This window comes from Dipodomys merriami, unplaced genomic scaffold, assembly GCF_024711535.1.
Source record: "Dipodomys merriami isolate MVZ:Mamm:240054 unplaced genomic scaffold, mDipMer1.0.p SCAF_3, whole genome shotgun sequence".
Taxonomy (NCBI): Eukaryota; Metazoa; Chordata; class Mammalia; order Rodentia; family Heteromyidae; genus Dipodomys; species Dipodomys merriami.
Genome location: NW_027204492.1, coordinates 85,661,639 through 85,678,995, shown reverse-complemented (window position 1 = coordinate 85,678,995; position 17,357 = coordinate 85,661,639). Strand labels below are relative to the sequence as shown.

The 17,357-nt window shown below is 40.1% G+C and overlaps 1 protein-coding gene across 1 annotated transcript in view; it reads right to left on the bottom strand.

Moving 5' to 3' along the window:
• Positions 1 to 1,115: 1,115 nt before the first annotated feature.
• Positions 1,116 to 17,357, bottom strand: part of Znf182 (zinc finger protein 182) — a 36,779-nt gene continuing 20,537 nt past the window's right edge. Inside the window, 6 exon segments of the mRNA XM_070039377.1 lie at positions 1,116 to 1,525; positions 1,747 to 1,934; positions 1,936 to 2,401; positions 2,404 to 2,958; positions 7,342 to 7,428; positions 7,663 to 7,779. Coding sequence (XP_069895478.1) covers positions 1,116 to 1,525; positions 1,747 to 1,934; positions 1,936 to 2,401; positions 2,404 to 2,958; positions 7,342 to 7,428; positions 7,663 to 7,779 — 1,823 coding nt within the window.

Sequence of the window (17,357 nt, the reverse complement as noted above, 5' to 3'; positions counted from 1 at the left end):
AGGCAAGCACTCTACCGCTGAGCCACCTTCCCAGCCCCTGAATAGCTTTTAAATGGTTCTCTCTGAATGTTAAGAGCTCTTCCTGAACTTGCTATTTGCTGGAGGTTCACATGGCCAAGCATACGAGAGCCACATACTAGGCAGATCAGAGTGTTTTTAACAAGCAAGAAACTCAAAAAGTATTTGTTAGTTGTTTCAAATTTTACTGCTCCTAAGTCAGGACACAAAGTTCCACTTCTTCCTTTCCCTTAGTTCCTCCAATTATTTCTCCTACCTGTAAAAACTACTTTCCATACATAAGGTTTGTTTGAGTTATTCCTTGTTATATCGCTTGCCTATTACTCCTCAGATCTTACATGGTCTGGAAAACCTCCTACCTGTCCAAGAACTTTATTACTGTTGTCACAGCTGTCTTTGGTCCTGCACTGAAGTGTATCTTCACCTTCAGCGGAGGGTCCTAGCCTTTGCCGCCTCATATCTGTGGCCTTAAACATGTTCTGGAAAGCTCTACAGGCTCTTGATTGTCTATGACTCTTGCAGTCCTCTAGATGCAGCTATCTCCTAATTAGATCAGATGCAGAGATGCAAAATACAGAGATAAAAAAGAAAAAAGGTCGACTTTCTTCCTCATGTTTAAAGCACAATCAGAATGTACTTTTTTTTTTTTTGCTGGTCCTGTGGCTTGCACTCTGCTCTTGGGAACTTTCATTGAGCTTTTGTGCTCGAGGCTAGCACTCTACCACCTGAGCTACAACTCCATTTCTGGCTTGTTTTGTAGTTTAGTGGACATAAGAGTTTCAGACTTTCCTGACAGAGCTGGCTTCAGAATCCTCAGATCTTAGCCTCTTGAGTAGCTAAGACTTCAGGCATGATACACTGGTGCCTAGCTAGAATGTATTTTTTTGGCCAGTTCTCGGGCTTGAACTCATTGCCTGGGCACTGTACCTGAGCCTCTCTGTGCTCAATGCTATCACTCTACCATTTTGCCACAGTGCCACTTCCGGCCTTTTCTGTTTATGTGGTACTGAGGAATCGAACCCAGGGCTTCATGCATGCTAGGCAAGCACTCTACCACTAAGCCACATTCCCAGGTCCTAGAATGTATTTTTAATATATTAAACTGACATAACTAACACATTTCTTTTCCTCCCTAATGCCTTGCGGTTGTGGGCCCTCAAGTGGGCCTTCGTTCTTGTATGGGTCTTCTGATGTACTATTAGGTTGGATTTTTGGGTAAAGGCTTTCCCACATATTGTACATTTGTATAGCTTCTCTCCAGTGTGAGTTCTTTGATGTACAGTGAATGTAGATTTTTCCCTGAAGGCTTTGCTACACTCTGGGCATGCGTAGGGCTTCTCTCCTGTGTGTGTTCTCCAATGAATTATGAGCTGTGACTTCTGACAGAAAGCTTTCCAGCACATAGGACATTCATAGGGTTTCTCTCTAGTGTGAATTCTCTGATGGATAATGAGCTTTGACTTTTCCCGAAAGGCTTTGTCACACTCATTACATTTATAGGGTTTTTTTTGGGGGGGGGGTCCAGTAGTGGGCCTGAACTCTGGGCCTGGGCGCTGTCCCTCAGCTCTTCAGCTCAAAGCTAGTGCTCTACCACTTGAGCCACAGCGCCACTTCCGGCTTTTTTTCTTTTTGCTTATGTGGTGCTGAGGAATCGAACCCAGGGCCTCATGCATGCAAGGCAAGCGCTCTACCACTGAGCCACCTTCCCAGCCCATTTATAGGGTTTTTCATCAGTATGTGTTCTCTGATGTATGATGAGATAGGACTTCTGGGTAAAGGCTTTTTCACATTCACTACACTCATACGGCTTCTCACTTGTGTGTCCTCTTTGATGCAGCATGAGATAGGATTTCTGAGAGAAGGCTTTCTCACATTCATTACATTCAAAAGGTTTTTCCCCTGAATGAGTTCTTTGACTTCTGAGTAAAGGTTTTCCCACACATATCACATTCATAGGGTTTCTCTCCACTATGAGTCCTCTGGTGCACAACGAGAGTTGATTTCTCATTAAATGATTTCCCACACTCAATACATTTGTGAGGCTTCTCTCCAGTGTGAGTTCCCTGATGTATAATGAGGGTTGACTTGTCACTGAAAGTTTTCTTATAGTCACTACATTCATGGGACTTCTTACCCATGTGAGTACTATGGTGTATAATTAGATCAAGTTTCTGCATGAAAGATTCCCCACATTTAGTGCACTCACACATTTTCTCTTCTGTGTGCATCTTCTGATGGACGATGTTTGATTTTTGAGTGAAGGCTTTTCCACATTCACTACATTCAAAAGGCTTTTCTCCAGTATGAGTCCTGTAATGAATAATGACAGTTGACTTCTCTGGAATGGCTTTGCCACATTTAGGACATTCAAAAGGTCTCTCTAAGTGTGAGTTCTGAGGTGTATAATGAGTTGAGATTTTTGGATAAAGGCTTTTCCACATTCAGTATATCCAAAGGGTTTTTCTCCTGTATGAGTTCTCCAATGTACAGTGAGGTGAGACTTCTTGCTGAAGGTTTTCTGACATGCAGTACATTCAAAGGGCTTCTCTCCATTTTTAAATCTCTGATGAAGGCTAAGACCTTTCTTACACTTAAAGCCTTTCTTGCATTCTTTATATACATATGGTTTCAGCACAAAATTTGTTTTTTCATACTTAGGAGGAAAGAATAAAATCTCACATCTATTATCATGTTTCGTTTCTGCAGAGCTGGTACTTATTAAGTCTAAATTATCTACCATATTATTTCCAAATGATTCAAGTTCATGAGGTCTATGTATTAGAAAAGTAAGGCTTGGTCTCAGATGAGATCTGTTTCCAAATTCATCACTTTTCATTATAATTATTCCCTCATCAGGGAATCCAACTTGGATTGACTGGCAATTATTTTTGTCAATCTGATACTGCTTCTTAGTCTGTTCATCATCAACTTGGTAGGCTTCTAGAAAGAAGTACAATAAGCCATCTATATACTTTGACATTAGAGAATAAATATTCTTTAGAAATATCCTAACAAGCTGGGCTCTGGTGGCTCACACCTGTAATCCTAGTTATACAGGAGATTGAGATCTGAGGATCACAGTATAAGCCAGCCCAGGCAGGAAACTTCCCATGAGACTCTTATCTCCAATTAACCACCAGAAATGTCCTAACAAATTAAAAAAACACTATTATTTTATCAAGTCCCTGTAGAAAGAATTTTTTTTGCAAATTATTTATTGTGATTAAGTGATTACATAACTTCACAAATTTCACAGTATTGTGGGATAGTGATACTTAGTTAAAGTCACAAACACATTCTAATCTTCATGTGGCAAATTGTCTATTGTGGTCTATAAAGTTTATGAGTTCTATGAGCTTTGACAATACAGTTATTTCTTTCACATTGGGTGATATGTACATTCCTTTCTTTTTGCTTAGTGTCAACTGTTCCCTCTTTCCCACTAATTCCCTCCTTCCCGCTGCTGCCATTGAGTTGCTTAGTTCATTTTGATCAGTGCAGCAGATGGGTCCCACTGTTGTATGTTTTCCCCTGTTTCCCTAGAAAAAGAATTTCTTAATAAATGCTATTTACAGGCATATGTGTTTAATCTTACACTGGCATCCCAGTTTCTTTATTTTTGTGTGTGATGGTTCTGGAGCTTGAACTCAGAGACTTCAGCACTGTCCCTGAGGTTTTTGTGTTCAAGGCTAGTGATCTACCACTTTGAGCCACAACCCCACTTTCAGCTTTTCGGTGGTTAATTGGAGATGAGAGTCTCATTGAAGTTTATGCCCAAGTTGGCATCAAAGTGTGAACCTCTGATCTTAGCTTCCTCAATATCTAGACATAGGCCTCAGGCATCTAGCTATAGGTTTCTTATTTCTATGTTTATCTTATCTCTAGGAACTTCACCAAACTCAAATCTCAGTTATCACATGAATTTTAAACTATACATGATTTATACTCCCTCCACTTAACAAGAAATGCAACAGTGTACCACTGAACTTGTCTTACAATATCCCTTAATCTATATTCTCCATCAATTATAGAAAAAAATTAGCTTTCAAAAAAAACCCTCTAAAAATCTTTATGTATTCTGGGTTCACAGTGTCTCCACATAAACTTGCACTCACAAATCTTCAATACCATAATCTCTGCCCCTGTGTTTCCTGTAAGGGTTTTCCAAATTCCTTTTCATATAAAATTACCCAATAGTCATAGCCCTGATCTACATATTGTGATATATTCAAGATCTAGATTAATGTTCAAGAGGCCATTCCATCGTTTTCTTTTCTTTTCTTTTTTTTCCATTTCTTCTTCTTCTTCTTCTTCTTCTTCTTCTTCTTCTTCTTCTTCTTCTTCTTCTTCTTCTTCTTCTTCTTCTTCTTCTTCTTCTTCTTCTTCTTCTTCTTCTTTCTTCTTCTTCTTCTCTTTTTGCACAGCATAGGACTGAACTAGGGGCCTTGTACTTGCCAGGCAAGTGCTTTTCCACTGAACCAAATTCCCAACCCCTGTTCAATCATTTAAAAAAAGTTTTTCTGATTTTCCTATATAAAAATTTTAACTTCTATTATATTTGAGCATCTATGTTACTCATTTAGACAGCCAAAATTGCAAGTCCTTACCTTTAATTTCACATTGAAAAATCTCTGAATCCAATTGTACCTTACAATTGATGATATGTTATAGTTATATTTGGCAATATTTCTTTTATGGTGCTATATCTTATAATTAATGGTACCACTTGAGCCAGAGCTACACTTTCAGATTTTTATGAAGTAATTTTATGAAGAGATGACAGTCTCATAGACATTCCTCTCTGGGTTGGCTTTGAACCACGATCCTCAGATCTCAGCTCCTTTTTATTTCCCCATTGGTTGTGCAGCCTGAACTGAACTCTGGGCCTGTGCACTGTCCCTCAGCTCTTCAGCTCAAGGTTAGCACTCTTCCACCTGAGCCAAAGCGCCACTTCTAGCTATTTTTGCTTATGTGGTGCTGAGGAACCAAACCAGGGCCTCATGCATGAAAGGCAAGCACTCTCCCACTGAGCCATCTTTCCAGACCCAGATCTCAGTTTCTTAAGTGGCTAGAATTACAAGTGTAAGCCACCAGTGCCTGGCTTGGGTTATCATTTTTGCAAACAAGGTATTCATGCAATTTGGCAATTCCTCAATATATTAAATACAATTACCATATGGCACAGTTCCAACATTATATGTTTACCCAAAAGAAAAGAGAACAGGCTGGGCATAAGTGTCTCACTCCTGTAATTCTAGCTACTTAGGAGGCTGAGATATGAGAATCACAGTTTGAAGACAGCCTGGGCACGAATGTCCATGAAACTTCTATCCAATTAATTACCTGAAAACCAGGAGTGGATCTGTAGCTTGAAGTAGTAGAGTACTAGCCTAGAGCAAAAAAAGCTCAGAGACAGCACCCAAACCCTGAGTTCAAGCCCAATGACTGACAAAAAAAAGAAAGAAATGAGAAACACATCATCATCAAAACCTAACATAGCAGCATTATTCACAATAGCCAAAAAGATGAAAATAACTAAATGTTTATCAACAGATGAATTGATAAGCAAAATGTGTTCTATTTGTACAACAGTATATTATTCCTCCATAAAAGGAGTAAATTGCTGTTCCATACCACAACATGGATGAATTTTGCAAATATGAGAAGTGATAGAAGCCAGATAGAAAAGGCCATGTTTTATATGAAATGTCCACAATAAACAAAAAAGTATAGCACAGAGACAAGAAGTATATTAGTGCTCATCAGGGAGTGGTGGAACCAAGAATTGAAAGTGACTACCAAAGGGAAAGGTTTCATTTGAGGACAATAAAATATTCTACAGTTATGCAATGATGAAGACACAAAACTCAGAATGTACTCAAGATTCCTGAACTAAAAATCGGAATTTTTATTAGTGAATTATATCTCAATAAGGTATTTTTATATAGATACTCATGGAGATAAGGAAATAGCTCAAAAGAAAATGACCATGTTTCAGGAAAGCAAATTGGGCCAGAATATGTAAGGTTGAACGTGAAGAATGTTTCAGAGAACTAGCCTGTAATTACAGCATTGGACTCCAGGCCTATTATTAATGTGAGCCTGGCTGTCTTCAGATGAGAATCATAAAAGAGGTACAGTCAGGGAATATTAGCATTCAAAAGACATATACAGGCTAGGAGCTTGTGCTCCTACCTGTGATCCTAGCTACTCAGGAGTCTGAGATCTGAGGATCTTGGTTTGAAGCCAGTTAGAGGCAGGAAAGCCCATGAGACTTTTAAATCAGTCAACAGAAAACTGAAATGGAGCTGTAGCTTAAAGTGGTAGAGTGCTAGCCTTGAGCAAAAAGCTTAGGGACCCAGGCCCTGACTTTAGGCCCCACAACCAACCAAACCAAACCAAACCAAACCAAAACAAAACAAAAAGACACATACTGAATATAAAGGAACTGTATAGAAACTTGCAAGTGAATGCTAATTTAAGTAGTGTGATCTGGTGTGGAGGTGGGTGGATGGAGTAAGTTTCAGTCTTATTCTGAGGTGTTCACATCACTGTCTTCCAACGGCTTCAAAGGGCCGCAACCTTTCCCTTAATGCATTTTCTTTCTTTTTCTTTCATTCCTTTCTTTCTTTTCTCCCTTCATCGATCCCTCCCTCCCCTCTCCTTCTCTTTATCCTCCTCTTGTTCTTTCTGCTCTTCCTACTGCTTGCTTTTTTATGTGCTAGTTTTGGGGTTTGAACTTAGGGCCTGGGAACTGTCCCTGACCTTTATTGTTCAAGGCTAGCACTCTACCACTTGGGTCACAGTTCTACTTCTGGCTTTCTGGCATAAATTGGAGATAACAGTCTAATGGACTTTCTTTCTTTGGGCTTGCTTTGAATCATAATCCTCAGATCTCAGCCACTTGAGTAGTTAGCCTTTTCTTCCCCTTCTGGTGGTACTGAAGATTGAAGTCAGAACTGTGCACTTGCACTTCAGCCATACTCTTCATCCCTTTGCCTTCATTATTTTTTGAATAGGGGCTCATGTGAATGTTCATGTGGGCCTGGACCCTGGCCTACCTATTTATATACTTCACACGTATCTAGGATGACAGACATCTGCCACTGTGTCCAACTACTGAGATGGGGTCTTGTGATTATGTCCAGACTGGCCTCAAACCACAATCCTTCCTATCTATGCCGTACAAGTAGCTAGGATAATAGGTATAAGTCACTAGTGCCAGGCTCTTCAAGACATTCTTCTTAGGCTTTTAAGAAGCCCTCACCCCTAACTGATAGGCTGGGACCTCATGTACTCAAAGCATATGTCAATCCTACATACCTGGAAAGTTCCAAATTTTCCCATCTGCTGGGCTTAGTTCTTCTACCTCCAGTTTGAGGATGCAATCTGGTTTTGTAAGCTGCTGCTCTGGTAATGAGAAATGACAGATACCTCCTTGGTTTTCAGAACTCCTAGGTCAGAAGTTACAATTTGGGATTAGGCAGCACAGAGAACCCAAACCTTGACACAATGGTGAAATCTGTCCATTTAGCCAGGTTTTTGAGTTTCTTTTCAGGCAAGAAAAATGGGAAACTGAGAAGGAAGGGCCACCAATAAATACAATAATCATCAAGAGTAAAATTATCTGAGAAGCCATCTTACCCACAAAGACAAAGTTGCTACAGGTTTCAAGCCTCACCTCTCTATATAGGGTCTTCTGTGAAGGGCTCAGATACTGCCACTCCTCTTGGGTGAAATCCATAGCCACATCCTCAAATGCTACTCATTCCTGTAATGACACATTCCTTTTATTCTAAATGCTGACCACAGGGCCATGAAGATAGAACATAAGGTGATAATACAGGATGTCTAATTAATTGCAAGTTAATGATCTATTTTGTGGAGTAATCACAAGCATGAGAAAAACTATTCTGCTAAGTAATAAATTAACATTAGCCCAAGGATAAACAGTACAGTAGAACAACAAAGAGAAACCAAACGTGCAGACATTTGATTCATGACAAGGTGGCCACAGTAAAGCAGTGAGAGGAAGATAATTCTTTTGATTGGTGATGAGGCTTGAACTCAGAGCCTGGATACTGTCCCTTGAGCTCTTTTGCTCAGTGCTAGTGCTATACCACTTTGAGCCACAGCACCACTTCCAGTTTTCTGGTGGTTTATTGGAGATAAGAGTGTCACAGACTTTCCTGCCCAGACTGGCTTTGAACCTCGATCCTCAGATCTCAGCCTCCTGAGTAGCTAGGATTATAGGTGTGAGCCACCAGCACTCAGCTCATTTTTTAAAAAAAATTTATGTTTTGTTATTATAAAAGTGATATACAGAGGGGTTTCAGTTATGCAAGTCAGGTAAAGAATACATTTCTTTTTGACACTGTTACTTCTTCCTTCACTCTGTCCCAGTTTTCCCCTCCCACCTCCACCCATCTGTTGCATAGTTCATTTCAACATAGTACCTAGTAAGTACCACTGTTATATTTGTTCACCTTTTGTCCCTCCATTTATGTGCTCCCTCTTTCCTTCTCAAATACAGAAAAATGATAAAAAAAAAAAGACAAAAAGAAAGAGCAACAAATAATAAATCCTCCTGTTTCCAGTTTCTGGAGTTCCTTTTTTTTTTTTGGTCTGGTTGTGGGGCCTGAACTCTGGACCTGGGCGCTGTCCCTCAGCTCTTCAGCTCAAGGTTAGCACTCTACCACTTGAGCCACTGCACCACTTCTGGCTTTTTTCTTTTTTTGCTTATGTGGTGCTGAAGAATCAAACCCAGGGCCTTATGCATGCAAGGCAAGCGCTCTACCACTGAGCCACCTTCCCAGCCCCCTGGAGTTCATTTTGATAAACATTGTTTTATATGATCAGATGCACATAAGCATTGTGCTTTTGTGTTTGATGGGGATCGTTTTTTAATAAATGTGAATGGATTACTGGATATCTATATGTGCAAATATGAAATTGAACCCCTTTCAGACATAACAATTAACTACAGAAAAATTCTAATGTGAGGAGTAACACAATGAAGTGTCTATATTAAAAAAAAAAAAACCTATTCTATTGGATGCCCAGACCCACCCTGCCTTCTGTGTCCTGAATGAAAATCTGAGTGTATTGACTATTCTGTGACTCAGCCAGGTGCACCCCTGAGCTCAAGCTGGAGCCATAAGCAACCTAAAGCACTAGTAAAGGTGTTTTGGGTGCTGTCCAAAACACAGACCCAAAGGATCTGACTTTGGACCCAAATTTTGTAAATCTGCATATAAACTCTATACCCTGTCACCCTAACTGGGAATTCCCTGTGAGCATACCCTTTTCATCAACCCTTGGAAGGATATTGCAGCCCACTCCAAGTTTTTCTGATAAACTTAGGGTGGGTCACCTGATATTCAGCTTCTTTCTTTGGAAACCCTGCAGACTCTATGTCCGGGTGATTTGGGGTGGTCCCTCGTGAGAATTTCTCCTGCCAGTTTTGAGGCAATTCTAGCTATGGATTTAGCAAGACAAGTCAACAATAGAGAAAATGTTTTCATAAGCTTAGGATAGAGGGCAAATGCTAAAACAAGACATGAAAATAGCTCTCATAAATGAAGACTTGTGTTAGATTAAATGTATGGCAGTGAAGGAAGGTGCCAGTAGCTCATGCCTGTAATCCTAGATACTCTGAGGCTAAGTAAGATCTGAGGATCATGATTCAGTGTCAGCCCAGGGCAGGAAAAGTCAGAGAGACCCTTATCTTAATTAACCACTAAAACCCCAGAAATGGAACGCTGACTCAAGTGTTATAGCACTAGCCTTAAGTGAAAAAACTAAGAGACAGTGCCAAGGCTCTGGGTTCCAGCCCAGTATTGGCATAAATGCACAAAAAGTATGGCAGTGAAAAGGCAAGGCTCAGATGAGGAAATGATGTTCCATAGTCATGAGTAATAAAGGGATCTTATCTGGAATCTGTTAGATATTTCCTTTGAATCAATAATAAACATACAAAGAATAAGAACAATGGACAAGACGTAAGGAGAATTCTACTAAAAAGAAAAACCAAATGATCTATGCTCATGTACTTGCCTTCAGCTCTCAAGTGAACTGAAAAGTACTCCATGTGAGCAGGCAAGTAAATGAACATGCAAGCCACACAGAGATATTGCAAGCACCTGCCAGGAAGTTTATAATTAAATAGCCTAAATACATCAGAGTGGTATACTAAAATGACAACTCTGTATCATTAGAAGGGATGTAGCCTAGTCTAGTCACTTTGGGGAACACTTGGGGTTATTTACTGAGCTGCTGATTTTCACATGATGTGACCCAGCAATTCTCCTAGGTGAACACCTACACTGGAATTCTGTGTAGTGATGAAAATAAATGATCTCCAAGTCCATGTATGAAGTAGTTTCTCTATTTACTAGGGTAGTTCAATTTGTCTGAGTTAGGTGGAACACAGCACCTATGCATACAAGTGGCACGAAGTGACAAAAGACAGCAAAAGCCAAGCCAAGCCAGGAATCTTTGGGAGTTGGCGTCCCAAGACTCAGAAAAGCTGCTCAGGGGAAATAAGTGTCTCATCTTTGAGTGCTGCACATTACTCTCCAACATAATTGAGCAGGCCATGGAAGGCAGTCCATCACATGATGTTTTATACCTAGGGACCAAATGGACCCCTGAAGGAAATCTTGTTTTTATGGGAGGACTAAAACAGAGCTCAAGCAATTCTGACCAGATTCCTTCTTAGGCTATTATATTCCTTGTATCAGCTATCCCTAACAACTACAAGTGATGGCTGGGAAAAATAGCTTAGCAGAGTACGTATTGCCTGGCATGCTCAAGACTTTTGATTTCTAGCTGAAAAAAAATGTGTTATTAATGATACACACCTGTAATTCCAGGAATCAGAGGCAGGAGGATCACAAGTTAGAGGTCAGACTGGGCTACAAAAAGAAATAAGTAAATAAATAAATATATACATAAGCTACAAGTGAAAAGAGTAAGAAGTGAGGGCATTAGTTTAAAGCCATCCAGAGAACTGTTTTGTACATACATAACAGACTGTACTAAATGAGAAAAATGCCAAAAAACTAAATATACTGCATGTTTCTATTTATATAGAGTAAGAGAACAAAGAGATATGGTTAATCCATGTCGTTAGAAGCCAGGATAGCGATTACTTCTGTGAATGGCAATGATTTAGGGATAGGTCATGGTGGAGGTATTCTGAGGTACTGATTGTGTTCTATATTTTACCCTATGTGATAGCTATAGAGTATGTTCACATTGTGATAACTTACCAAGCTGTATAGTATAAAACTGTGCACTTTATATATGTTATACTTAAATGTATTCATAAATTTTATTTTCAACAGAGGTAAGGATATAGCTCAATGGTAGAATCCTAACTATAACTATAACTATAACTATAACTATAACTATAACTATAACTATATATATATATATATATATATATATATATATATATATATATCCCTAAGTTGGAACTTTACCACTGGGGAAATAATTCTGTCAGACACCAGTGGCTTGTGCCTATAATCCCAGCTACTTAGGAGGCTGAGATATAAAGATCGTTGTTTGAAGCCAGTCAAGGCATAAAAGCCAGTGATGGTGCACAAAAAAACAGGCTGGAAGATTGATTCAAATAAGTATATCCAAAGTTGTGAGCTTCAAAGAAAAAGGCCAAGAGGGTACAAGGTTCCTGAGTTCAAGCCCCAGTACTAGCAGAAAAAATAATGTGTGTGTGTGAGTGTATGTGTGTGTGTATAAACAACATCAATTGAAAATGATAGTTCCTATTTTGACAAGTAACTCTCAAACAATTTGATATCATAAATTACCTTCAATTAGTACCTCTAACATACATAAAATTAACTCAAAATGGATCACAGAATTAAATGTAAAGCCTAAGCCTATATAATATAACTAGAGTTTTTTTTTTTTTTTTTTTGGTGGTCCGGTAGTGGGGTCTGAACTCTGGGCCTGGGCGCTGTCCCTCAGCTCTTCAGCTCAAGGCTAGCGCTGTACCACTTGAGCCACAGCACCACTTCCGGGTTTTTTCTTTATGCTTATGTGGTGCTGAGGAATTGAACCCAGGGCCTCAGGCATGCAAGGCAAGCGCTCTACCACTGAGCCACCTTCCCAGCCCTATATCTAGAGTTTTTAAACCTTGTGTTGGTCAAATATTTTTTTTTTTGGTAGGTCGGTCATGGGGCTTGAACTCTGGACTTGGGCTCTGACCCTGTGCTTTTCAGCTCAAGGTGAGTGTTCTACCGCTGGAGCCACAGCGCCACTTCTGGTTTTTTAGTAGTTTTTATTGGAGGTAAGAGTTTCATGGACTTTCCTGCACAGGCTGTAGCTAGGATTACACGCGTGAGCCACCGGCGCCCAGCTGGTCAAATATTTTATAGATGTGATACTAAAATTTGTGTGGTCAAGTTAGAGATTAAAAGGACAAGACATGAAGCCAGGTACCAGTGGTTCACACCTGTAATCCTAGCTGAGTAGCTAGGAGTCTGAGATCTGAGGATCATAGTTCAAAGCCAGCCAAGGCAGGAAAGTCCACAAGATTCTTATCTCCGATTAACCCCCAAAATAGCTGAAGTGGAGCGGTGGCTCAAGTGGTTCAGTGCTAGCCTTGAGCAAAAAAGCTCAGGAACAGTGCCTAGGCCCTGAGTTCAAGCCCTAGGATCAGCGCGTGCACGCATGTGTTTGCATGTACACGAGTGCACGCGAACGCAGGCACTCTCTCACACACACACACAAATGCACATACACAACATGGAGTGAAAGAAAATATTTATAAATTAAACATCTGACAAAGACCTTATATTGAGAATACAATAAGAACTAACAAAGTTGGGCACCAGTGGCTCATGCCTGTAATCCTAGCTACTCATGAGGCTGAGATATGAGGATCAAAATTCAAAGCTAGCATGGGCAGGTAAGTCCATGAGACTCATACCTCCTATTAACTACCAAAAACGCTGGTAGTGGAGCTGTGGCTCAAATGGTAGAATAGTACTGTTGAACAAAACATCCTCAGAGTCAGAACCCAGTCCTGAGTTCAAGCCTCAGGACCAGAACCAAAAAGCAGGGCGGGGGGGGGGGGGAGAATTAACAAAACTAAAAAAAATGGGGCAAAGATAAATACTTCAATGAAGATATACAAATGGCAAATAAATACATAAAAATCTGTATAGTATCAGTCATGAGAGCACAAATTAAAGCCATAATGAAGTACCCCTGCACACCTACCAGAATGGGGGTGGGACTGATAGTACCAAATGTTGATATTTATGTGGAGCCATTAGGCCTCTGGACACAGGTAGGGATGCAAAAACAACACAGGCTCTTTGGAGATGGTTTTCCAGTTATTTGTGAAGTTAAGAATATATTACCAAACAATCTTGCTAACCTACTTCCATGTATTTTCCCTCCAGTGAAATAAAAATCATGCAAACCCCCAAACCTACAAATGAACATTTATATAGAAGATGTGTATGCATCTATATCTATATCTATATCTATATCTATATCTGTATCTATCTCCAAATCAAATCCATGCTGGGCAAGTACTCTACCAGCAATAGATAGCACCACATTCTAGCTGATCTTTTTCTTTCTCTTTCTTTTTGGTGCTGGTCCTGGGGCTTGCTCAGGGCCTGGGCTCTGGGCATGAGCTATTTTGCTCAAAGCTAGTGCTCTAGCACTTGAACACAGCTCCACTTCCAGCTTTTTATGGTTAATTGAAGATGAAGACTTTCCTGCCTGGGCTGTCTTCAAACCATGTTCCTGAGCTAGGGTCACAGATGTGAGTCACCATCAAACAGCTCTATTTCTAATAAAAAAAAAACCCTAGAAGTAAACTAAGTGCTTTTCAGCCAATGAATTGAGAAGCAACCTAGAATCTATAAATTGTAATACTACTCAACCATAAAAATGATAGAACTAGCCAGGCCCCAGTGGTTCATTCCTATAATTCTAGCTACTTGGGAGGCTAAGATCTGAGGATTACAGTTCAAAGCCAGCCAAGGTACAAAAGTCTGTGAGATTACTATCTTCAATTAACAACCAAAAAGCTAGAGGTAGAGCTATGGCTCAAGAGGTATAGCACTAGTCTTCGAAAGCAGATCAGGGACAGTGTCAAGGCCCTGAGTCCAAGCCCCAGGACAAGCACATTTAAAAAAGAAAGAACTAACACCATATGAACTTCATCTGTGTAGCCTAACACATAGATTAGCTTCAAATATACTATGCCAAATAAAATAAGCCAGTCTGGGAAGACTAGTTGCTGTCTCATTCCATTTATGTAACATTATGTGAAAGGGAAAAGTGTAGTCTGACAACATTCAAGGTGATTAGGAGAGAAGGGGCAGTGAGGGGCTGATTCCAAATGGAACCCCTTGGGTGGTGACCGAATTCATTTATGTCCTTCACTATTGTAGTGGTCATTGTGCAACTGTGTTTATCAAAATGCAGGGTCCATTTTTCCTGTATGTATACTATATTTTATTATTTAAGAAAGGCTTTTGCAGATAATGTAGAATAACTGCATGCATATAAATTTATATCTCTTCATATATCCTCCAAGAAACTATACAGATTAATGCACAGAATACACTAAACCACATGTAACCAGTATCTTCAGTATAATGTACTTTACAAAGCAGACATTGAATAAATATCTAATTACCTATAAGTAAAAAACAAATACCAAATTCTAGCTTAGCTATCTCCCAAAGTCTTGCCACAAATATGTCTAGAATATAAGAAAGATAGAAAATACTGAAGAGAGGGGAATGGAGAGACTGAGGGTAAACAAAATTCGTGCTTAGAAAAATCCAAGCCACCCTTGCCCCTGAGAATTCTAACACCAGTCACACACCCAAGACACACACTGCTCATTTTAGAAAGCAATGCTTCAATCTCCAAAATACCCCATTTCCCCACCCTCAAAACAATCATCCCAGTTCTTTGTTGGGAAAGGTGGGAAGAAAACAGTGAAACCACACAGTGTCAAACTTCAGCAGGATATCCTTGACAATATAATTCACTAAGCTAGTAGACAATGGATGTCTTCAGTTTATCTTCACTTTCAGCTAGTTGGGAGGTAGATTGAAGAGTTGATCTCTAGCCCAGGCAAAGTTAGTGAGTAGCTGAATGTAAAATAAAATAAAAATAAAAGGGCTGGTGAGTGCAATTGGTAGAGTGGTTGCCTACATGTTTGAAGCCCTAGATTCAATCCCCAAGAACTTCAAGGAAAAAAAAAATTTTTTTTCAGTTTTCCAAAGACTTCTGGAACTTTTATTTTGAAACAATTATCGATTCAGAGAAGGTTGCAAAGGAATATTGGAGGAAGTCTTGTGCAGCACCCTCCCAACTGTTCTCCCTCATACCAGCACTTCACAGTCACAGTGTGGCATCCACAACATGGAACTGACATTGGCGCAACCCACTGAGTTTATTTAGATCCACTCGGTTGTGTGTACAACTCATTCCATGCCTGTCTGTGGCTGTGCCTGTGATTTATACACAATTTGGTCACATGTATGGCCTTGTGTAACTGCCACAGCAGTCAAAATATTCAACTGCATCATTGCCGCAAAAAGATATCTTTGCTAACCACCCTTCTTCCCTTCACCATGTCAAACCTCTGACCACCACTAAAGTTTGCTCCCCCTCCAGTTTGGCTACTTTGAGAACTTTGCACAAATGAAATAACGTATCCCACATTCTTTTTCAAGGGACTATTTTTTGGAACTATTTTTGGAGCAGTCTAAGATTTAGAAAGAGCTATGAAGATTGTACAAAGTTACCATGACCCCTGCACCTTTATTATTTACATCACATAATGGTGTGTTATATTTATTACAATTAACAAAGCAATATTGTTACTTTATTATTAAAGCCTACACTTTATTTAGGTGTAAAAAATACCAAATTCTAGCTTAGCTACCTTCCAAAGTCTTGCCACAAATGTGTCTAGAATATAAGAAAGAAAATACTAAAGAGAAGGGAATGGAGAGACTGAGGGTAAACAAAATTCATGCTTAGAAGTATCCCACTGCTTTCCATCCATAAATATGAAAGTACTGAAAAACTGGACAGATATAACAGAGAACCAGGTGGAAAGAGGTTCAGGACCCAAGGTGAGGTTTATAAAAAAAAAAAAAAAAGCATCACTGCTAAGGGAAAAAATGGTTATGGCAGGAAAATTTCAGAGGGGAAAATTTAGGCTCACCTATGACAAAAATGACTAGAACAAAAACAAAGCAGATCATACAGTCTCTCTTGAACGTGCCAGAAGGAAAAGTCATCCATGAAGGATGTGGTACCACCTCACTGTCAAGCATAGTGCTCTTAAACAAAGAATCAGGGGCTGGGAAGGTGGCTCAGTGGTAGAGTGCTTGCCTTGCATGCATGAGGCCCTGGGTTCGATTCCTCAGCACCACATAAGCAAAAAGAAAAAAGCCGGAAGTGGTGCTGTGTCTCAAGTGGTAGAGCGCTAGCCTTGAGCTGGAAAGCTGAGGGACAGTGCCACGGCCCAGAGTTCAGGCCCCATGACCGGACCCAAAAAACAAAATAAAACAAAAACAAAGAATCATGCCCACCACTCCAACCCCTAATCCTGTCCTCAGACAAAAATAGAAAGATATAATGCACTTTCAAAGTTTCTTTGTGGACAGTGGAAAATGAGAAAACTTTTAATGACTGGGGCCTGAAGCAGCTTGCTTAGAGAACTTACCTAAGCACCTTCTAGACCTTGGGTTCTATCCCCAACACTACAAAGACAAAAAAATCAGGGGACTGGCACATGGCTCAGGTAGTGGAATGCTTGTCGATCAAGCACAAGGCCCTTATTTCAAACCCCAGTACTGATAAAAAAAAATAGGTGACAAAAATAATTACTCCCACAACAAACAACAAAATGCTAAAGTAGTCTACTCCAAGCTTTCACCTTCCCATGGGAACATTTTTAAAAGAAGCCAGGTGCTGGTGCCTCACACCTGTAATCCCAGCCACTTGAAAGACTGAAAATGAAGGGATCAGAGCTTGATATCAGCCTGGGCAGAAACGTTCTCCAGAGCTTTTCTGAACCTATAGCTGGGCACAGAGGTGCGCACTGGTCACTACAGGATACACAGGAGGCTGAGGAAGATCACAAGCCAGCCAAGGCAGAAAAGTTTAGTCAGATTCCACCTTTCCATAGCGAAGCTGAACCAGGTGGTGTGAGCCTGTGATCCCAGCAGCATCAGTAAGTCTCAAGTAGATGGATCTGGGCTTAGATGTGTTTGCACCTGTATAAGAACCTAACTCAAGAATAATCAGCATAGGGGCTGGGA